The 22,615-nt window shown below is 60.2% G+C and overlaps 1 protein-coding gene across 4 annotated transcripts; it reads right to left on the bottom strand.

Moving 5' to 3' along the window:
• Window positions 1-1,765: 1,765 nt before the first annotated feature.
• Window positions 1,766-22,099, bottom strand: LOC117652421 (thymosin beta). 4 transcript variants are annotated; one of them, XM_034397316.1, is made up of 7 exons: window positions 21,824-22,097; window positions 4,389-4,522; window positions 3,995-4,108; window positions 3,216-3,329; window positions 2,698-2,811; window positions 2,400-2,513; window positions 1,766-2,311 (listed from the first exon to the last, which is right to left on the bottom strand). In XM_034397316.1, the coding sequence occupies exons 2-7, from the start codon at window positions 4,516-4,518 to the stop codon at window positions 2,286-2,288; spliced, it is 612 nt and encodes a 203-aa protein (XP_034253207.1). In that variant the 5' UTR covers window positions 4,519-4,522; window positions 21,824-22,097; the 3' UTR covers window positions 1,766-2,285. The 4 variants fall into 4 exon arrangements, with proteins under 4 accessions (XP_034253207.1, XP_034253209.1, XP_034253208.1 ...); XM_034397318.1 differs by lacking the exon at window positions 2,698-2,811 and having other exon boundaries at window positions 21,824-22,099; XM_034397317.1 differs by lacking the exon at window positions 3,995-4,108 and having other exon boundaries at window positions 21,824-22,094.
• Between the last annotated feature and the right edge of the window lie 516 nt (window positions 22,100-22,615).

Here is a 22,615-nt window from a genome sequence, read left to right as displayed (position 1 = left end):
CCAGACGAAACGCGTTCGTCCCGATGAAATGATTTGCGTAAAACACGGCGATTAATCTCGCGCAGACGGACGGGCTCGCTTAATGAAAGGCAAACTGTCATTTCCTTCCCGTCCATTCCCAATGCACGCGCTAACTAGGTGCTGTATAATGGTCTAAGTACGAATTGAGGGGCAGCTTGCTTACAGCGGCCTTCAGCAGATGTCTTCGACTCCCTCTTTCGTCGGAGTGAGAGAGAGGCACAATTTGCATGTGGAGCACTTCACTGCTAATGGCGAGAACACACCCCACGACCTCTCCGGGCCTCTCTGCATTTCCCTAAAGACACCCCCCCCCTCTGGAAGTTATCTGGCGGGTATAATGTGTGCGACTGCGATGCGCAAAGCGCAAACCGCGGAAACGGAGCGCCGCGTCGGAGGGAGGCAGACAGAGACAGGTGATGGTCACTTCATCACGTACGGTATGAGCAGCCGAGTCGGCCTCAAGAATATAAGGTTATAATTACTTTTTTAATGCGACGTGGCGAGTGTGAGATTGTTGCCTCTCAGGTTTTTGCCATTGGTCGGCCCCGGCCGCGAACACACCATGACCATCACCGCTCCGCAGTGCTTCAGAGACGGAGCACAAATATCACGGAGCATCGGGAGGCATTGGCGAGCTGCTGAGACACTTGACCCGCGTGACTGTACGCGCGCCCCGCCCCGCCACGCCCCGACTTCTATCAGTGTTTACCCACTGTAAAGAATGGCGCCTCATAAGTCGCAGTCACATTATGCCCTGTCCAGTGTGTGTTCAGAAAACACCGGGCCAATAGGAGGGACAGAGACAGACGGTGGGTGCCGTGCCGGCGGCCGGTGCTGCAGTGCTGCCCCCTGCCGGTGTTGCACGCCATCCATTACCGGTCGCCCGTCTGTCTCTTTCTCTCTCGCACCGCCTGCCTTCAGGGGGCCGCGCGGTGTGACTGACGGAGACGGAGACTCTTTTGAATGGCGGCTGGGCTGGGCTGGGCTGGGTTTCCGTGGACTGGACGGGACGCCCCCAGCGCACCAGCGGCCCAGCGGCCCGCGTCGCAACGTGACGCGCGAGTGAGAAAGCAGCCGGTCGGACAAAGACAAATGACACGGATGGGCCGACCAGTCCCGGGCTATCCGTCTCGCCCGGGATGGCGCGATGGCACCGCGGTGCCTTTCAAGTGAAAGCGCTCTCTGTCGCTGCTTCATCCGCAGCACCTGACTGTACCGGACCGGCACTGGAGCGCCCGCGAGCCGCGGGGTAGGCAACCCAACCTACTCGCTGCGGCGATACTCCACGCACGCCAGCCGCGAGCAGCGCATGGAGTATTCCCGAGGCCATGCACGTTGGGCTGCCTACCCACCGGGCGCCTTTGACCGGCCTGCCGCTGCGCGTCTGTTCTGCTGGAAAGCACCTGTGAGGTAGGCATCCCAATCAGCGTGTTGAGGCAGTGTTTTGGCTGCGACTGAGATTTGACTTTTCCCCATTTTTGCTAATGCCTCTGCAATCTCCATTTTGTACTCTGCGGCAACTGAGTAGCTGTGTTCATGCGGTCATGTTTCTTATCCTATTGGATACCGTGACCCCTCCCTCCCCCCTTTCCTCTGTGGAATTTAGGTCTTCCCTATGATGCAGATTTCCATTTTCCCTTTCTTCTAAAATGCTGGCCAAGTAGACCTCAGCATTGTATTGAATTATTGGTTATTCTTTGTGGTATGTGGTAGGAGGAGGAAATGAAAAAAATGGTTGCAGAAATTTGGTACATGTTGGGTTTTAATTTATTTTTATTCAGAGAATAGTTCAAAGCAATGATCACTATGCTTTTCCAGAAAATTTTTTATGCAGTTTTGCTGACATGAGCCACAGCAAACATGACTGAATAAATATAATAATATGAAATCTAAAAGAAGCTTCGTACAAAATTCATCAACGCTACCATATATAAAAAGTAGTTCCTTAAAATTAGAGTTAGCGGTAAAAGTAAAGACAAATAGAAGATTGTGGTTAAAGTAGGATAGCCTACAATGACTGACTCATTGGGAAGCACTGAGAAACAATAGCCTAAATGTATCTATCAATAAATCTTAACAAAACAGCAAGGGAAATTTCTTTACAGAAAGTCGGCCGGATATATTTTATAGCAAAACAAAGTGTTTAAGAAAGTTACGACAAAAGTACAAAATCTTAAAAAATGTTTTCAGTTGAGCTTTCTCTCTTCTTGCACAATAAGCATGCCAGCATGCTGCTGGAGGCCGTCCTGGCTTCACGGAACTACTTATGCGCCTTTTTCTTGGGCAATCGCTGCAAGTAGAAGTAAAACAAAATATTTATTAACTTCAATTGGATTTCATACTGCAAGGTTTTGTCCGAATAAAAATTGACACATTACCTTCCTTGGTAGGCAGGGGGTTCTTTTCTTTGGTTTCGGTGTGCTTCAATGACTTGGGGTTGAAGTTCTCGATGCCAGCAATCAACTTCTGCTGTCCCTTCTCCTGTTCGATGGCTGCAACAAACAGGCCCAAAAGTCATTTAAGGTGCACTAACACTTGGAAAATCATTTCAAAGAAACAATTTGTTACTGTTTTTGCTATTTTCATTTTGAAGGTTGCTATGGAAACTGGGCAAAGCATAGGCAACACGCAGATTCCAAGTCAAAAAGATGCAGAGAAATCACTAAAGCATAATACCTGCAGGGTCAGGCAGAGGGTTCTTCTCCTGAGTTTCGGCGTGCTTCATGGATGACTTATCAAAGTGTTCGACACCATTCAGCAGGTTTTGGTGATCCTTCTCTTGCTTGACAACTAGCACACAAAAGAAATCATGCAGCTCAAACATGCAAAAAGGCACACTGATAAACAAAAAATTGCAAAGCTTGTCAGCACAAAGAATTTTTCATGGTAATTAAAGAAGGTAGAGTAATGAGTGGGGCCTATAAAAATTTAGGAAAAGCTCAAAAAGTATGTTTAATTTAAGCTAGAAAGTCTAGCAAGATAAAAAGCAGAGCAGGATTTGTAATATTCATACAAATTACTTCAAATTGCTACTCAAAGACTAATTCACTAAGCCAAAAATATAAATTTGTTTGTCTGAGAAGACAAGTTGTACTGATTCAAAATAAACATGTATGGCACACTGATATACTTCATAATAAGTGCTTTCAAAATACGAAAAAATCATTCAATAAAAAGGATTGGTTTGAAATTACCATCTTTGTCAGGGAGAAGGTTCTTTTCTTGCGTTTCTGTGGGTTTCAGCTTGCTCGTGTCGAAAGCTTCTACACCATCGATGAGGGCCTTCTGGGTCTTCTCTGTGGCAAGATCTAGACGGAAAGAAATAAAACAAATGCTATTAGAAACATGGGACTGGTTACAAAAACAGTGAGCCCATTACCATTTCACATGTAGATTGAAACAAACTGATAGGGCAATATTAAAAGCAAAGTGAAGTAGTTTTTAAGTTAGCAGCATTCACATCAACAACGTTAATATTGTTACAAAGAGAATACAGCCCGTTAATTGCATTTTCCTGTGAATATGCAACATTTATTTTCTTCTTCCATAGGTAGTTTTGTTTAAATATTTTTATTTTATAAAATTGTTATATCTATTTTGCACAGCATGTCCTGTAGATAATCTTGTCAATATCCATAACTTTCGTCCACAGAAGCCACCTGAAAGGATGAGTTAGCTGGTGCTGGTGTGATATTTATTGCTAGTTGCAGAACTAAAGTAAAATGCTTTACAGTGTTAAGAAGTGAATTTCATTCACATGCAATGTGACACAAAGATAAAAACAAATAAGTGTAAACAGAGGCAATGTGTTACCAAGCTCAAACATAAAAGTAGTTAAAAAGAAAAATTCATTAGGAAAACCAATTTTTTTTTTGCCAGTACATGGAAGTACAAGACTCATGCAGTGCAACCAACATTTTTAGACCACTCCAATTGGATTAAGAGCACAAATCAGTGCAAGAGCATTAAGTACCTTGTGCATTTGGTAGCACAAATTTCTCCTGAGTGGCAGCTCTCTTCAGCCGGTCAGGGCTGAAGTTCTCCACATCCTGAATCAGGTTGTTGTGTTGCCGTTCCTGCTTAACATCTATGTAAGCAACACCGACAGATCAATCACAAAACTTTGGCAAACTCTACAGCTACAGTCAGCAGAAATTTTGAGCATCATCCATAATTGGCCAAAAATCTACAAAACGCAAAGTTACAGCACAAATTTCATAGTGATGTCTCATAAGACCAGCATCGCAAACTGTTGGTGGGCATTGGGTTGCTACATTTCAAGATATGAATTCAAGCATCAAAAAGAATAAAAATCATAAAATTTTAAAGGATTGAACAAAGCTAAAAGTAACAAGTGTAACAATTACCTTCGGCAGTGGGAAGCACCGACTTCTCCTGGGTGACGGCATGCTTCATGTTGTTGGTGTCGAATCCCTCAAGCTGGCTCTTGAGGTCGACGGCCACCTTCGGGAGTTCGTTGAGTGCGGGGGTCGACATGGTTCTGCAACAACACAAAGGCAACCACGGTCAAACCAGTGCATGGTTTCGAATAATCCGCAGCTTGCCGAAGGCCCCTCCCCGTCCCCACCGCTCGGCGGGGTGGCCGCGGACCGCGCGTCCGGAACGTCCCCGTCGACCGCCAGGACCGCCAGCGAGATGAGCCGAGCCGCCACCATCGAGCAGGTTCAATCGGGAACACTTTCCGTCCGAACTCCGCGCTCCGCCTGGCTCCGCCCCGCGGACGGCCGACATGTGCGCGTTCGCGGCCGACCAGGCGGCAGGCGCTCACGACACACTTGCGCCGTTGCCGTCTCCGTCCCTCCGTCCAGTCCAGTCACGGCTGGGCAGCGCGTTTTGCGTTTTCGGACTTGCAGACTTTCGGACGCCACCGGCGCATGGCGAGGCATGGCATGGCTCGGAGCAGTACATCCATACATGGCAGCTTGGCCTGCCAGGCCTGCCATGTGGCTCTGGCTCTGGCATGGACGGGTACCTCGCACTCCGGGTCAGCACAGCCACAACGCGGCGCAGCCCCCCGCCCCACCGCCCCTGCACGCCGATTCGTCGCTCCGTCTCTCGCACCCGCACGGGACGCCCCACGAGTGCGAGGGAGACAGACAGAGCCGGCGAGGTGGTCCGCCGGCGTCATTCCGGGCAACGCAAGGCCCCTGTAACCACTGGAACGGCTTGGAACGGCCTGGAACCAGGAATGGCCGCTTCCTGCAACGCCTTAGCCGACTGCGACAATGGACTGCCGGGTGGGGTGGGTGTTCCTGGTGTTCCAGGATGAGACTGTTCCAGGCAAGCCAGGGACGTGCTCGTCAGTACCGCGAAGCGGACGCCGCGAAGCAGGGGGGCTCTCCAGGAAATGTCGCGTCGCGAGCACTGCCTGCCTGCACTGCCTGCACTGCGTGCTGCGGGACGAGGTGACGAGCCACTGGAGAGACTTCGACGTGCTTCGCCGGCGTCGGGGTCAAACGCAAGGCAAGTCAAGGAGCCAAGGTAGGCAGCACGCCAGACAAAGAAGCGCCAGCCCCGAGAAAGCCGCGTACCGTAGTGCCACCGGCCACCTGGACAAGGCAAGCAACACGACGCAGGGCTGACGTAGGACCGAAAGCGACAACGCCACACACACACACACACACACGCCGCCTTCCCACAACGGGGATACCCCCCGCAGCCTTCGAACCATTATTTACAGCCGAGGGACTTTCACTCGGATCAGAGTGGCCGGTCTAACACAGTTTACAGTGCGGCAGCACCGCAGTGACACGCCCAGATAAGCCCGGCGAGTCGGCCGAGCCGCGCGGCCCGAGACTACTGTACTGTTTATCAAAACGGCACGACAACGCAGCGCTGCACTGCGCTGCAGCCGTGGGCTAGCCAGGTGCATCGCCCCCGCGGCACGGCGGGCCCCGTCAGGGAAAGCGGCGCACTGGCGGACCGGACTGGAGCAAAACTGCAAACGGCGCCGAAAGAGACCTCCAGCGACCAAATTTCAGTCTTTTCAGTCAAATGTCGGAGTGTATTTTTTGAAAGTCCGATTGGGTGGGCGGCCAGACTGCGAGCAGCCAAGCAGCGCGGCAGTAAAGCAGGAAACGCCGACACTGCACTGAACACTGCGTTGCGTTTAGGCGCGAGCAGTAATTAGTCATTAGACGCATCTCTGTCTCTGTCTGTCTCTCTCGCACCCATGGGGCGTCGGGACGAGTGCGAGCGAGACAGCCTGCTTGATAACACTGCAGTGCTCGGCACTACTCGGCACGCGCCGCCGCGATTCCGAAATAAGAGCTTTTTTGTCGCTCGGTCTCTCTCGCACTCATGAGGCGCCCCACGCGGGCGCGAGAGAGGCAGAGCGACGCTCGCAGGGACCGCTGGCCGCCGCTGCAGTGTTTCTGAAGACGTGGAGGCAAAAAAAGGGGGAATTAGTGGAGGAAAAACGAGCAACACGAACATGATCCAGGCCCGCCCGCGTCGCTCCGTAGATCACCGGCCGGCCGCAGTCAACAAACGCAGAGGAATCCACACTGTCAGCGCGTCAGCGCCACTTTAATAATTGTTTGATTCATTACTGTGCCGAGCTTTGTTAGCGAGGGAGCAACGGACGCGGCAAAAATGAGGATTTCAAAGTTGTTTATGTCCTTTGGCGCTGCCGCCGCGGGTACACTGGGTACACCTGTAGGCGGGCAGTGCACAGTGCAGGTACCGACGCGGAAAGCGGCGCAGCGCGGCGACACAGACCAAACACTCCGCTGGCGCGTCGTCGGTGCCTACACTGCGACCTTGTCTGGGTCAGGGAGGGCGCATCCAGGTACAACGCGATAGCAGGGGCCGACGGGCCGGACGGGGACCCACTTCAGGCTAACACAACAAGGGAAAGAAAAAATAGATTGATTGTCTTGTATGCGCGTGTGTGTGTGAGAGAGAGAGAGAGTGAGGTGGCTACAGATAAAAGGACGCATCCGTTGCCATCCGCTGGGACAATGGAAGACCAGGGCGGGGCGGGGCGGAACGAGGCAAAGGGGGAAGGGGGAAGGGGGGCCCAAGACAAGCGAGGCGCGTGGGAGGGCCGAGGTGGCCGAGGATGTCCGCACATTGCTGGAGACACGCTCCACATTCCATAAACCGCACGCCGCTGGAGCAGCGGCTGGAACCGCGGCACCGCCAACAACAACAACAACAACAACAACAAGCATTTCGAGCCCGCTGCCCGCAAGCAATGTCACGCTCTCAAACTTCTAGTTGGGGTTAAGGACTTTGCGGCCTGCAGACGCCCGCAGACGCCAGTGTAGGCAACCCAACTTGCGCGCCTCTGGCTTGACTCGCTTGCCGAGCTGGACCAGCGACTCACAGCTGACTCACTGGCCACGGAGGCAATGCTGGGCAATGCACGCCAGCGCCAGAGGAAGCACTTTGGCACGGCAAGCCGTCGGCAAGCCTGGCAAAGCAGAGCATCGCCAGTTGTGGGCGTCCGAGTGTTGTTGTCGCGGCGGACTCGGGCGGACCTGACTCGCCTTCCACTCCACCGCGAAGAACTACTACCCAGCCAGGCCAGCCAGCCTGGATACTGTTTCACTCCGAAGGACGGGGTCCAGGACACCGAAATAAAAGAGAAAAACACGAAAAGCGTTCGGCTGGAGGCAAGGGTCGTCTGCCACACCAGGCAGCGCAAAGGCTTCGTTGTGGGCCCACTGCAAAATTGGCGCACGGACCAGCCAGGCAGTCCGGCGCGAGTCGAGTTCAACTCATGAACAGCGCCAAGTCTCATTAAATCGGAGCCCTACAGTGCAGGCGGCAGCCGGCCGGCCGAGAGAGAAAGCGCGAAAAACTGGAAGTGAATAACGATAAGGCGACGTGCAAGTGCAGGGCAGCGGCTCTCTCGCGCCGTCTCGCTCGCACTCGCGGGGCGCCCCGTAGCGGCGCGAGAGAGACAGAGAGCGCGCTGAATGAAGTGAGGCGATAAACCGGCGCGAATTTCTCCGCGTTCCCACCGCCGGGCACGCCTCACTGGGACTGGGGATGCAGTGGCGCCGCCGCCGTGCCGCCAGGACGCCGTCGTGGGACTTTTCCACCGGCAGCCTGGAGGAAAGTCCGCCCGCACCACCCGCAGCAGCAGCACGCCGTCGACGAGGACGACGACGATGAGGAGGACGACGACGACGAGGAGGAGTACGACGACGAGGGCGTTCCCTCCGCGGGGTGAGCCATCGCCGTCGGCGTAGCTAATCGCCAGCATGTGGGCGTGGTTGGGGGAGCGGGGGACGTCGGCGACGTCACTCTTATCTCGTTTCCGCCGAAAGGCCGCGTCGGGCACGGCCATCGGCGGCCTAGGGCCATTGGGACGGGCGTAGCCATGGCGTAGACGAGGCGCACTTGGTAAAAAGAGGCCCCAAAACCTCGGTTCCAACTGCGATCCAGCGAACAAACCCGGAGCGCTTTTGCCGGTGGCTGCACGAAGTAAGCAGGGAAGCCTCAATGTCACGCCAAAAACAGGCCCAACGCAACTTTGGCCATGCAGCCGGTGCCGCCCAAACGGCCCCTTTGTGCAAGGCGGTGCAGTGCAGCGGGCCGCGCCATAAGCAGCCGGTACTTGGCTGCACAAACATTCCCTTGTCGGAAGGCCGTGACTTTGACCAGGCCGCGGCGCACAGTCGCGCACCCAGCGCGCCAAAGCGCGCCCAGCGTCGGGCGGCGGCTATCTCTCCGTGTAAAGTCGCGCAACTCGGACCCATCGCCGCGGACGTTGCGGCGTTGTTCCGGCGGGGCGGGGCGGGGCGGCCTACTGTACGGCGGCGTGCCGCGCGGTGCCGCGTCGCAAAATACCCGGCCGGCCCACGCCCACCACACTCGCCGCCTGCACGCCTGGAACAGGAACGACATCGCCACCGGGAGCGAGCGGCGCGGCGGCACGGCACACCAGGAGAATATTCCGCCATTTATTTTCCCGGCCACCGTAACCACACACAGACACAAACTCGAGAGTGCGCGGGCGATTCGAAAAGCGATACCCGAGAACACCGCGAGGTCGCGGTGACCTCTCTAATCCGATGCGAGGGGCCTGGGCTCCTAGGCCTCAGCTAGGGCTCCGGGAGGATCTAAGGCGATCTAGAGAGACTCGAGACAAGTAGAGGCTCCACGGAAACGCGCGGGACAGCGCAGAGGCTGGGTCTCAGACGAGAGGGGTTAGAGAGACGGTTAGAGGGACTCCAGCGACACTGCAAGGGACGCCCTGAGGGAGAAAGCGGAGGGGCGGCGAAGGGCTCGTCCTTCCTGGAGAGGTCCTGGAGAGGTCCTGGAGAGGTCCTGGAGAGGTCCTGGACGGAGTGCGCCAAGTCCCGCCAAGTCCCGCCAAGTCAAGCGAGTCAGCGAGACAAAAGGAAAAGTGGCTCGGCTGAGAGGCAGTCAAGCGGCGAGGTGGCCCAGGCGGCCCAGGCCCTTTGGTCCTTTGGACGGTGCAGGCCCTACCGGTGCAGGAGTGCAAACACAGGGGGGGGGGAGGGGTGCAACAGATGGTCAGAGAAAGGGAAAGGTGGCCGCTTCGTAATCTGGACGGTGTCGCCGTGCTTCGTCGCTCTGTCTCTCTCGCACCCCCTGCGGCACGCCCCGTGAGTGCGAGAGAGACAGCTCGCAGGCCGTCAGAGGCCCAAGCGCGATTACAGGACGACATAACCAGCCCCGCAGCGCGCCCAAAGGTCCAAAACGACTGCGTCTTGCGGTCGGGCCAGGGAGCCGTGCTGGCACTGTGCAGGGACGCAACTCCGGCGAAGATGGGCACTCGGCGCGGGCCAAACCCACTCCCTTGAATCCGCGACACGCAAGTTCGATTCCGCAACGAAGACACCGATTTCGCGGAGAGGTTGTCTTAGTCACGCAATGAGGACTGCGTTTTAAAAGGGTCCATTCAAACTACGACTCGTCCATTCGACAGTATACATATTTTTTGCAGTGTAAAATCATGACTGCCGATTCGCACACCTGACTGCCGTTGTTGTTGTTGTTGTTGTTGTTGTTTTTGTTTTAAGGAGTGGGGGCAGGCAGGATGTGCCGCGTAAAGGGCACACGCTTGGTTACTCATGGGGCGGATTCTACTGAATCACCTGGCCAGTCGGGATGACCGAGATAGGACATGCCGTGCCGTGCGTGCCAGGCCCCCCAAAAGGCCCGGCGCGATAAACGCCCCAAAGAGGCACGCCAGACAAACCCTTTGCTATCATTGGCCAGAACCGCCAGAGCCGCGTACCTGCCGAGAGTCTCCGGGCGACTTACAGGCGCGGCCGCCCCGGCCAACTAGCCCGGCATTGTTTGGCCGCGTCGACGGCGAGGCTATGTTTAGACCATTACACACACCGCGGCGTACCCGGCGTACCTCGGGCCTGGCAGCGTGTGGCAGCGCATGCGCAGCGTCGTGCGCACTGGAAGACTGGACGGCTGGAGGCGCGCTGGAAGCGAAGCTCACCTCGCTCCAGACGGCCGGGCCGCCGCGCCGCCAGGCCCCTTCAAACTCTGCATACCGACGGGACCAGCTCCCCCCTCCCCCGCCTGCCCCGCCTGCCCTCCAAGCAGTCAGCACGCCTCGGCACGACGGCCTGCACACCAAATTCCTCTGCGGTTTCCATGAGTCTCGCGCGGGACTACGATCCGAGAGCCTTAACCCTTAACTCTGTCTGTCTGTCTGTCTGTCTGTCTGTCTGTCTGTCTGTCTGTCCGTCCAAGCGTCCGCCCGCCGCGTACCTCTCGTTAGACGGCCAGCCAGTCACGTATGACGCTAAAGCGATAATGCCCGTTAGCAACAAATTGCCCATTTTCATACCAGTCCGACTTCCAGCTATCTAGGCCTCCAGCTATACGCTTCCAGCACCACCGGTACGGAACGGCCACTGACCTGCAGCCCGTCGGGGCAGGGGCAGGGGGCGAGTCGGATTAAACGCGGAGCAGGAGAATGGAAGCCGAATCCGCGAGTGGCGAGTGACGAAGACGGCGGTAATTAGTTTCGCAGTAAAGCACGTCGACGTGCACCGTGCGCCACCACACTGGCAGCAACACGCGCATCTTATCACCCAGATGGCCGCAGATGCCTCCAGATGGTCTCCCCTTAACCCTCGCCGCCAGCGGCCAGCGAGTGCCAGCACCTGCCTGTCCGGCCGTGGAGTATGGCGGGGGAGTGTGACTGGCGGGAAGTACTCCACCGCTGACGCGCGAAAGAGAAGAATACAGTCAGAAAGAGAGAATGCTTCTCAAAGGAGTGAGTATTACGAAGGCTTCCGTCCGCCCGCCCGGCGCTCCGCACAGCTCCACACGGCACCTACACTGCTCATTAGTTCCCCGAACTCAGAACTCTCTCCATAAGAGGAGCGAAATGGCCGCCGCCCTGGCGGACACCGGAGACTCCCACGTGGCGCGGCATCAGCCACGCGGCGCCCCGCCGCCCCCATCGAGGGCCCCGTCGAGGGTTTACAGAGCCAACAAGGGCCAGCCAATCGCGGCGGCGCGGCAGACGGACACCGAGACCGTCCGCCACACTACAAACAAAACAATGACAAAGGCGGTGCCGCGCTGCCCGGACGCCGGGCAGGTAGGCCACCGTGGGGCTCGCCTGTGGAGCGCGTGGCCTACCCTCGCCCCTGGCCGAGCCGAGCGCCTGGGAGGTAGGCCGCGCAGGGGCTCGCCATCGGAGCGGGTGGCCTACTCCGGCCCCTCGCAAAAGTGCGCCGTCTAGCTGCGGCCGCGCGTAGCGGTAAAGACGCCGTCATCACTCTGTCATCACAGGCCGTCAGCAAGTGGAGCACCGTGGCCGAACGGCAGCGCGAAGCACCAACAACCAGAGCAGCAGCAGCCCGCGTTTAAAAAAGCCCGCCACGAATCCCGAGAATCCCTCCGCCTCGCTGCGCACACTGTGAAAGACTGAGCCCAGCACGAGGTGGACACTGGGCGCACGCGCCAGCCTTGAGCGACAAAGCCACGTCTGGCAAACAACACACCGAAAGTGATGCGCAAAAAAAAAGGAGAGACCCACATTATTTACTTAGAAGTGTGAATTCTCGCCGCAATGTTTTCCCCGCGCGGTGCCGATGCCTCCTAACTGGAACACGAAACAACAGGGCGGCCGTAGTTCCGGCCGTTCGTTCGACCACCTGCCCCCCCGTGTCATTCAGGTCGCTCCACCATTAGTTGACGTTGTTGTGCATCCGAGGCGCGGCCCGCCGTGGCCCGAACCGCCAGGCCCCCTCCCCAATCACACGAAGAAGCAGCAGATGGGGCCGCGGCGGGGTCAGCACGCCGTTTGGCCGTTCGGACGTTATTCGCACGCGGCCTCCTTTTCACCGGCCGCGCGCTTGGCGCTTCGCACGCGGCCCGCGCAGTCCGCCACACTGTCACAGTGTCACCCTCAGATGGGGCAATTTAGCTAATGGCGCCGTGTCAGACTGTTGTCACGGAGCCGCGGTTCGAAAAAAGAGCAACTCTCCAGATAAAAGCAGGGTCTTCTTTCACTAATTTTAGCAACATAGAAAAAGATAACGAGTGATAGGATTAGTTGGAAACGGATTTGGCACCACTGGCTGGTTTCTTTCTTTGAAGTCTGGAGGTGCGAGGATTCCCTTAGCGGGTCCTGGCTGGTCCTGGCGGGGCCGGCCGGCCGGGCGAGATGCTATCGAGGCGTCCCTCTCACCCTCGCCTCGCACGAGCTATGGGAACCGTAGCGCACCGCTACTACACGACCGACAACAAATTGTGCAAGCATCCAGCTGGCTGATTGCGGACCCCCTGTTCGTCGCCCTGTCTCGCTCGCTCTGGTGCGAGACACAGAGCGGGGTCAATTTTGAGATGGGCAAAGCTCTAGGTCAAAATTTAAACCCAGGTCAAGAATTAAAACTCTAGGTCAAAATGTAAATTCTAGGTCAAAATTTAAACTCTAGGCAAAAATTTAAGCGCTACGTCAAAATTTGAACTCTATGCCAAAATTTAAACTATTAGGTGGAAATTTGACACGGTATTTTTGGCGGATCATTTCTTTAGTCATTCCCCTCGGGTCGCGGAGCGCCAAGGGTCGTCGACGCGCCGTATAGGAGGCAGGGTGACTTCACGGACGGCCCGAAAACAAAAGGCTCACGACACAGAGATATTTCACGCCAGACAGACAGACAGACAGACAGACAGACAGACAGACAGGCAGGCAGGCCTGCGTCGCCATGGTTACTGTATGAGTAGCCCCGCAGAGACGGCTCTCCACGGAGCCAGGACCCCGCAAAATTAAATTGCAAGTGGCAAATTCATGAGACGCCCTTCTCTTCAAAGCAGTGCCCCTCAGAGACGCAGCAAGGCAGCAGCGGAGGGCCCAGAGGTTCGACAAAGGCGTCTTCGAACGTAATAGGCAACGTCGTGAAAAAACAGGGGGGAGGGGGGCTGCTTTGGGTCCCTCGTGCCTCGCCGGCCTCGGCCCGCCTCACAGTGCGGTGCCCTTTCCCGCCCTGTGTCTGCCTTTGCCTCGGCCTGCTCGAGGGTCGCGAGGGCAGGTTTCGCAAGGCGCGCTCTTGTTCTCCCATTCGCTCTGTCTCTCTCGCGCCCCGACGCGACGCCCCACGAGTGCGAGAGAGACAGAGCGACTGCAGGTCGGCGGTCCGAGGTCGTCCTTTCAACGCGCCACCGGCTTGGGCCACACCGTGCAGAGCGGAGTGGACCGCACGCCCTCGCACCTCGCAAGTCATGATCGGCGGCCCCGTCGTCTTGCGGTATTTTGACGGGGCGGAATGAAAAGGAGCAGCCACACTGTGCACACGCCACGTGGCACGCCACGCGGCACGCGGCGGAAACTTCACTTTGACTTCAAAACACGCTGACGAGACACCCCTACAGAGTATTTTTCCCCCGGACACTTTATGAAAACGTATCATCTGGCTTCCGTGCTCTGAGCTTTGATGAACCTTATTTTTCCAGTACTCGACGGCACTGTATCCAGGCCGGGGTGAGGCGGGGCGGGGCGGGGCGGGGCGAGGCCGGGGCCGCGCGGTGCCCACAAAGGCAACAGAACGGAACAAGTTCCGCGGCGCGCACTGCGTTAGTCCGCGTTAGCGCACCGCGTCCGCCAGGCGCCGCCGCGGCTCGGGCTGGCTGCTCGGTCTGCCTGCATATCGCGCTGTGTTCGACATGGCGGAAAAAAGGCACCAGATTGAAAAGGAAATGAGACGGCGGCCCCAACACCGCCTCCCTTCTGACGGCGTCCTGGGGGACTTCCTAGACGGCGAGGGCCTCCGGGGGGAGAAAGTCCGCGCCGCGACGAGTCGTCCGCAACGGCGCGCAGGTCGACGACGACGCCTCAATTTGGTGCGGACTTAACGAGGCCCTGCTTGGCCGGGATCAGGGATTAACCCACGCGGCCGACCGATGGACGCCGATGGACGCCGATGGCGGCAGTAAACGCTGCGGTGGGCGGCGCTGCCTTGGCGCTGCAGTGCTCGGCGGGCTGCAGCGCCGAATTGCTTCGAAATAATCCGCGGAGGATCCCCGCGGGCGGGCCGGGCGACGGTCGGGCCATGGGCGGTGGCGTGGAGGGGGCGCTCCCGATGCGCAGTCTTTTCAAAGCGCCAGCGGATCGCCTTCGAGGCCTCCCAGGCCTTCCAGGGTGACACGGCACGGAAATTAGACTTCAGCATCGCTCGGCGCGGCCCGTGCACCCCGTGGGGCGACAGAGATCGGAAATTGGGTTTGAGGGACGAGTTACTCTGAGTGTACTCGCGCCAGACGTACACCGCTAAACTTCGTCACCTGAGCCCGCCCCGCCCCGCCCGCCGGGCCCAGGACGCCCACGAGGCTTGACGCCCGGGTAATTGAGGACCGCGTGCTCTTGTCTACCTGTCCGCGCGAATCCCGCTTGTTTCCCTCGGCGGCCGGGACGCCGTGCGAGTGCGAGAGAGACAGAGCGACGCGCAGCTCGGACGCGAAATTAAGCCCGCCCTGCTTCGCCTTGCTTCGCGTTGCTTTTAGCGAAATCAGCGCGCCATTGCATGCGTGGCGTCGAGCGTGGCGTGATCGCACGGCGCGCGGGCGGGCGGGCCTCGGCCAGCCTCGGCAATGGCGAATCGCGAGCGCGGCGCAGCCGTCTCTCTCGCGCGTCCACGCGAGGCCGCCACGCCCCGCGAGTGCGAGAGGGACAGAGCGACCAACGCGGTGTCCGGAATCGCTCTGCAGCGCGGCGCAGCAAGTGGGGTGAGACGCGGCGCAGTCAACGCCCTCCTCGCCAACGCCCTGAGCCTCCCCGTGCTCGCCGGCGGGGCGGGGCGGGGCGGGGCGGGGGAGGCGCGGCGATGGCGCGCGCCAGAGAGGCTCCGGAGAGGAGACCAGCAGAGACGACACGGCCGGCAGCTTCATTCCGAGCAGCTCCCTCGTCGCTGTCTCTCTCGCACCCCCGCGGAAAGCCCAACGAGTGCGAGAGAGACAGACTGCAGGGGAGGCTGCCGGTCCACAGCATGAGGCTGTGGTTGTGCCGATACAGCAGCCAACAGACAAAAAGCGGCTCGCTTCGCAGCCAGTTCGCCAACCCACTTCCCTGCATGCGCTGTATCGCAGTGCACTAGAACAGCGGAATGGCAACGGAGAACCAGACGCGGCGAAACGCTCGCACCCCCGAGCTATGGCCGCGCCGCGCCTAGCAGTCTGTCCCACTTTAGACACGTATACAGCTGTTTACACTGCCGCGGCGCTGCGTCACCGCGAAGCCCGCGAAGCAAGCTGGCTGTCCGCTCCGGTTTGTTTGTGCAAGGCTCGCGACAAAAACGACCAAACGGCGCAAATATCGCGGCTCGGACGGACAGAGCGAGGAAGCGGCGACACTGTGACACGATCAGAGCGTCTTCGTCTCGGCACGACCGCATTACAAGGCAACGTCTGAGCGGGATGGGATGGGACTTGACCGCGAGGCCACGGCGGCGTAGCGCAGCGCGCACCGGCCGCCACAGCGCCATGTACGAACATAACCTGCGCACCGCGCACCGCATCGCACTGCGACGCGAACCTCCTCGCCGCCCCGCCCCGCCCCGCCCCGCCCCGCCCCGCCCCGCCCCGTCACACCGGACCCCATCGGTACCCAGTCGCGCCACGCGACACCCGGCCCCGCCGGCCGCCCAAATACGTTCCTGCAAGGGCGTCCGGTGGCAGGCCCGCGACCTGGGAACCGAACCGACTGGAGTCCGGCTGGAGCCCAAGCCGAGGCTCAGCCTGGAGCGGAGCCTGGAATGCCGGGTTGGCCCAAGTTGGGACCGAAGCCGGGTCGCAGCTAAGCCGGCACGAGGGCCGCGGAGTCCGCCACTCGGACTCGCGGACCCCACTGGACCACTGGACCTACAAGGAAGGCTGGACAAGGCTGGACAAGGGGAGCGAGGCTGGAGAAAATATGACGCGCTGGAGCGGCGGGGGGAAAGGGGGTGCAGTGCAGCAGTGTGCCGTGAGAAGGCTGTCGGTGCCGGAGGAGGCCATGGAGCTGGACCACTAGGCTAGGCAGGCCGTGCTCGCTGCTAATAACATCCCCAGGCATCGCTGTCTCCGTCGCACCCCCGGCCCGACCCACGAGTGCGAGAGAGAGCGATGTGCCGCGAGATTCCGGTCCGGCCCATCCGATGCTTATCGTCGCCTTAATTGGAAACGCGCTCGCCGAGCCAACGGCGCCTTTAATCCGCGCGTTCTGCATGCGGGGCGCGCTGTCTCTCTCGCACTCGCGGCGCGCAGGTGGGGCACCCGGAGGGGCGCGAGAGAGACAACGATAAAGCCGCCTGTTCGGAATCGGTCTGCAGGGCCAATCCGTCAAACCGACAATGAGGAACATGCACCGCGCTCCTTGGCGGCGTTCGGTTCGGCGCGAGCGATGGCGCTAGGCCGGGGGCGGGGCGGGGCGGGGCGGGGGGGGCGGGGCGGGGCGGGGCGGGGCGGGGCGGGGCGGCACGCTCAACTCATTAAGGGCCTGGCCGTGCGTGGCGCCTGCCTGGCCGTCTCGGCGCGGTGCGGCTCGCGGCATCGGAGTCCAAGTGAGACAAATTAAAGGCCCTGCCTCCCGGCCTCCTCGTCGGCCTCCTCGCGAGCACCGCGGGGCTCTCCTCTCCTCCGCCGCGCCGGGCGGACCGGACCGGCACGGCACTACGTACTACTACCGGAAGTACTTGCGAGTGTGGCCGAGCGCAGCGGAGCGCGGCGCCGTGCGGTCACGTGACCGATGGCCGAGTGCGTATTTGCCACAAGCACCACCGAAAAATTAAATTTTATAGTGGCACGGTACCGGTCTGCAGCGAGGCGCGACCCTCGGCAGGGCGCCGCACGCATGGGCTGCCCGGGGAATCCCAGTGGGGATGCCGCAAACATGACAAAACGGCGCTCGCGGATTCCCGGTGAGGTGAACCGCCACTGCAAAAGTGCTGCACTGACGGGGGTTCGAACCCGCGGACCCGCGTCCAGCCGGCGGCCAACAACACACACGTGCCGCCCAGACCCCCCGCGAGGCAGGCCAGCCAGCCAGCCAGGCCGAATACCGACTGCGCTGCAGCAATTACACACCACTGCAAAAATGAGAACGAGAACCGCGACGGGGCGAGGAACACCGAGGAACACGGAACGGAGAGATAGACGCGTTGGGCCAATTAGAAGGCCGCTAGATAAGCCGGGTGCAAGAAGCACCGCCCACGAGGTGTGTGTGATTCATGGGGAGTTACCTTTTCCACCCCAGTGAGCCTCGAAAATAAAAATTTAAAAAAACTCGCCCTGGACGCGCGTGCCCGCAATTAGGCAAACCAAACAAGTCGGCCCGCATTCAATCTAACGAGCAGGGGAACACTCCGGAATCTATTCGCGCCTTGCTCCGATCCTGACGCGGTGATTATTTCTCGTACACAGTAAAACAGGATCTAGTATCTGTTAGTTTTGGTAATTTATTGGATGGTAAGTCCTAGTGAAAAATTCATGGGGCAGTCTTAGTCAAAATGATATTTCAAAGGAAATTGACGAAATTAAGGTCGATTTGGGCAAACTTTGGTTTTTGCAGTGCAGAGGCGGCGAGTGAGTATGACCATACGGCGGGTATATAAGGCCACGCCTTCTCCAGGGAGGTGACGTCACAACCCCATCAGGCGGGCGCAGCGCGGCGCACGGCTAGAACAACCTTGTTACTCGAAAGGAATATGAGGGGAGGGAGGGGAGTCGTAGGTACAGTGTAGGACAGGCAGGTCATGAACTACCGCTCGGCGAGTCATGGCGAGTCCATGGGCAGGCTTGCTGACTCGGCGATCGAGATGACAAATTGGACGGGGCCGACACCGGGTGTCAAGGATGCAGGCCCGTGCGGGGCGGCAAGGCGGTGGAACACCGGGGCACTGCCAGACCGGCGGAACCGGGCTAAACCCTTCAAGACAGTGTAGCAGTATTCACAGTGCCGTGCACTTTCGCCGCGATTCCTGGACGCGACAGAAATTGGCGGCAGTGACAAGGCGGCGGTGACGAGGCGGCAGGTGCCCAGAAAGGAAAAGCCCGCCAAGGACTCGCAGGACGTTGCCATGACCACCGCGAAGGACGCGGAGGAGTCCGAGGGCGTGGCGGAGTGCAGACGCCTGCAGCGGAACGACGGCGACGACGCCCCTTCGGAAATGCAGCGACAAAGCGTTCGCAGTTCGCACACAAGTCGGCGGAAGCGACGGCGCCGGAAGGACGGGGTGACAGTCGACGGGGACGGCGGGGTGAAAGCGGGGCCGCCTGACTAATGCATGAGGGTAGCGATCGTCGTCACGGCTCTCTTCTTGTCTTCTTCCCTCCTTCATTTTCTCCTTTCGCCGCGCGGCTCTGCCCGGCCGGGTGCCCTCCGCGGCGTCGCGCCCCGCCACCGCGCCATCGCGTCCCCGGATGACATACGGCTCGGTGCGCACTGTGCGCGCGGCACCGCGCGGCACGCAGTCTTGTAGGAGCGCGGAGCACACATGTGGCGGCGCCGCGGCGCGTCGTTGGTGTACGTCGCGCTGCGCGGGGCGGGGGCGGGGCGGCGGCTCCTGGAGGGGCGCCCAGCTTGCCCTGCCCGCCCTGCCTGCCCTGCCCGGTCGGGCCGAGCGCCGTAAGGCCCCAGACGTACTTTCGTCCACCAGATGGCGTGCCGGGGGCCGTCCCTAACCGCGGGGCAACCAGGACGTCCCCGTCGTCCCCGTCCGCGAGGGAAGGGCCATACACTGGAAGCCGGCGTCAGCGGCACGTCTCGACACAGCGCTCGACTCAGAGTTCAGACCGATTCCGAGGGAAGACGATTCGTCGCTCTGTCTGTCTCTCTCGCGCCAGTGTGGCACTACAGGCGACACCTCCGACACGCCGCGAGGTGCAGCCGATAGAGCGATTGCTGGCGACTGCGTTGTCGCTGTCTCTCTCGCACCCCTGCCAGTACAGTATCTGGTTGGGTGTGGAAACGCTTTGGAGTCGCGTCGCCTTCGGCACTCAGATGGTGCGAGTGGAAAAGCAGCGAGCCTTTTTCAAGCGAGCCAGCAATCTGTCCCCGCCCTGCCCCGCCCGGCGGGCAGCGCGTTGACGCGCCGCGCCCCGCCCCTCCCCTCTTCCTTCTGACCCGGGTCCGGTCAGACTGACAAAGTGCCAATGCAACGAGGAGACAATGAAGGCGGGGCGGGGCGCCAAGCCGAGCTGAGCCGGCCACAGATTTGAGCCGAGCCGGAACCGGGCGCGCGGAGCCGAGCCGAGCCGGTCCGGTGCGTGGCGTGGCGCGGGGTGCGCGGGTCCTCTGAGTCATCGGGGCGCCCGTAGCGGCCGCAGCCCGACGGCGGTCGCAACGGCCGCGGCGCGGCGGCACGGCCTCGATGACGAACAGCGGGGCAATGGCACGACGACGGCGGCGTGGAGGTCCAGCCCCCGGTGAGGTCACCGCCAGCACGCCAGCGGGGAAGACAGCGGAGGACTGAAAAACTGGCATTCCGGTGGCACCCAGTCCCCAGTCATGACGTCTGACAACCACAAACTGCACAGCGCCTCCGCAGCCCCAGCTCCGCACTGCGTATGTGTACCATTAGCCCGCGGCGGCGATGGGGAGGGCGAGGCGGCTGGGGCGGCGAGCACACAAAGACCCTCCCCGCCGTCCTCCCCTCGGACGGGCCGGCCGGCGCATGGCGGCGGGGTGGGGCGGGCCGGCGGCAGTGAAGGGTGCACCGCTCCAGCCATTGGCGTAGCCAGCCGCAAACCACCGATCCGCAGAAAGGGCGCCGAGCTGAGCGAAGGGTGCACCAGGCACATCAGCCAGCGGGAGCACACGCTCTCAGGGCCGGAGGCTTCGTCCAATCGACCGCTCCGCTCGCAGTCCTGCAGGGAGTGTGACGTCACGAGCGCCAAGCACTGTCGAGCCGATGATTCAGTCCTTCGTTATCCCCATCCACCCTTTCACCCTTCGCCGGCCCTGGCATGTCGCAGCGCTGCGCAGCGCCCTGTGACTCAGGCGGCCAGGGCGTGGCCGGCCTGTCCGGTCGCCCTTCGGTGACATCACCAGAACCAACGCCCGATCGGTCCCGACCAAAGCCATCCCTTGGGCCCGCCACGTAACGCCGCTGCCGCGCTACGCCCCGGGTCCTCGGCAAGCCGCGGCAAGCCCTCGGGTATGCGTCACCATCAATATGCCGCGCAGGCAGCGCGCCAGCGCCGGCACTGTGTTGTGTACAGACAACGGCGGATGTCTGGGCTTATCGCCAGTTCGACGTTCGACGACGCGCCCGGGGGGGGGGGGGGGGGCGTCAGCGGGCATCGACGGGCAGGTGCGTAGAGGTGCGCGGCCCAGCCCCGGGCAGGGGACCAGGGGGACCAGGGGGAGCAGCCGAGTCCGGGAATTAGAGTCGACCGGAAGGCCGGAAAGAGGAAGGAGGAAGAAGGAAGGGGGGAAAGGACGGAACGGAGCATCCTTAATTAATTGGGGCATCGTTTGCGCGATGGCATTCCGGGCTCGCTGTTCGCTCCACTGAAAACGGCTGCGAGACAAAGGCGGCGAGACAAAGGCGGAGACACTCCACAAACCCCAGCGTAGCCGCGTTTCGAGTCTCGAGATTCGGGGTGGAGCCGGACCGGGCCGGGCCGGGCCGGGGGGAGGATGAGAGGATCAAGTCTGCAGGTCTGCACACGCTCGCGGCTCGCGGACTGCAGCTCCCCCTCCCCCTCGGGTGAGTCAGACTGGAAGGGAGGGAGCGAAGGGTGAGTGTGAAGGGGCTTACGAGCCCTTCGCTGCCGGGAGGAGGCTGAACGGTGTTCTGTCTCTCTCACGCCCCATGAGTGCGAGAGAGACACAGTGAGTGCGTGGGCTTTCGGCCCTGCCCTGCCCCACAGTGTGGGCCCACACTCGGGGCGCAAGCCACGCCAGCCATCTCCTTGCGCGTCGTGGATCCTGGCGAAACTTCAACGTCACTGACACACCGCCCTTGCGCCCTTCACCACCACCACGCGGAAGCCCTCCGAGGCCCCTCCCCTCTCTTTCCTCTTGACCGGTATCCCGTGGGCTGGGGCCGTGGCTGGAGCGGCTGGAGCGGTGCTGGATCCCCGAGCCGATACTCTACCCAGCTCCCCGACCCCACCCAAAACCCAAAACGACAAAGCATCCTCCGGTGCAGCCACGACGCAGGGCAGGCAGGACGGGGACGCAGCCGGCCTCGTAAACTTAGCGCCCTGCCGCGCTGCCGATGCCTGTGACGTAGGCCCGTTAGGTCCTGGAGGCCCTGGAGGCCCTGAAGGCTGGCCTGCCCGGCGGCCGGCTACGCGCTGTCAAAACCCCGGCCCGGGTCTGCCGCAACGTCAGCCTGCGACTAACCTGTACTCGTCGGCGGCGTCGGCTTCGTGGACGGCGATGAGTATTCCAGAGGTCCTGGACGGCCTGGATGGGGCGGCGGAGGACCGGCGGAGGACTGACGTTGGCAGGCGCACTGAATTCCTTCACAAGCGGCGGTTCCTTGCACTAGCGTGACGCGTTACACACAACGGTTTGGCTGCGACTATCGGGCCGACCGAGACCGAATGGAATGGAAGTATGGAAGGAACAGCAAAGCAACAGCAGCAACACCGACGGGCAACGGAGAGCAAGCTGCGCCGCGCCACGCCACGCGACGGCGGCGGGCCGGACGGACGGAGGGGGAGGCGGCCGCCGGGACGGCCCGCCGGCACGGCTGCAGCAGTAGCAGCAGCAGCTATAGCCCGCGACGCGCACCACTGCAGCCGCGGTGCCGACGCCGCCGCCACGGGAAGGGGGCGGGGCGGCGGGGAGGGGTGGGGGATGGTGGGATCTCCAGCAGCTCAACTTTGGAGCAAAGGAAAGGGTTTCCTCCCACGCCCCACGCATGAGACGCGTTTAGTGACCCTCCCGTCTGGCTGAAAGGCAGGCAAAGTCTTTCAGCAACTGGATTCGAGCGCTGTCTTCACTGCTCCCTACATGTAGAGCCACACCTCAGATCGAACCTTCCCAATCGGTTTGGGGACCTTCCCTTACACCAAATTCTCATTGCAGCTGTCGACGTTATTTAATTTCACATCAAGAGAGATACAACTGTAGTCCCTCGTTCACTTTCATAGCCGTGCGTTCAACTTCACAGCGAACGTTCCTATATTC

The sequence above is a fragment of the Thrips palmi genome, unplaced genomic scaffold (genome assembly GCF_012932325.1).
Source record: "Thrips palmi isolate BJ-2018 unplaced genomic scaffold, TpBJ-2018v1 HiC_scaffold_7, whole genome shotgun sequence".
Classification (NCBI taxonomy): Eukaryota; Metazoa; Arthropoda; class Insecta; order Thysanoptera; family Thripidae; genus Thrips; species Thrips palmi.
This window is presented reverse-complemented; position numbering and strand designations above follow the sequence as displayed.

What these genes read in the sequence shown, in the direction of transcription:
- LOC117652421 (XM_034397316.1), bottom strand. Translation starts at nt 4,518, where the DNA reads ATGTCGACCCCCGCACTCAACGAACTCCCGAAGGTGGCCGTCGACCTC. An exon ending in CCTTCTCCCTGACAAAGATG is followed by an intron (nt 2,812 to 3,215) that starts GTAATTTCAAAC and finishes TTTGTGTGCTAG; the next exon opens with TTGTCAAGCAAGAGAAGGAT. An exon ending in CCCCCTGCCTACCAAGGAAG is followed by an intron (nt 2,312 to 2,399) that starts GTAATGTGTCAA and finishes TTCTACTTGCAG; the next exon opens with CGATTGCCCAAGAAAAAGGC.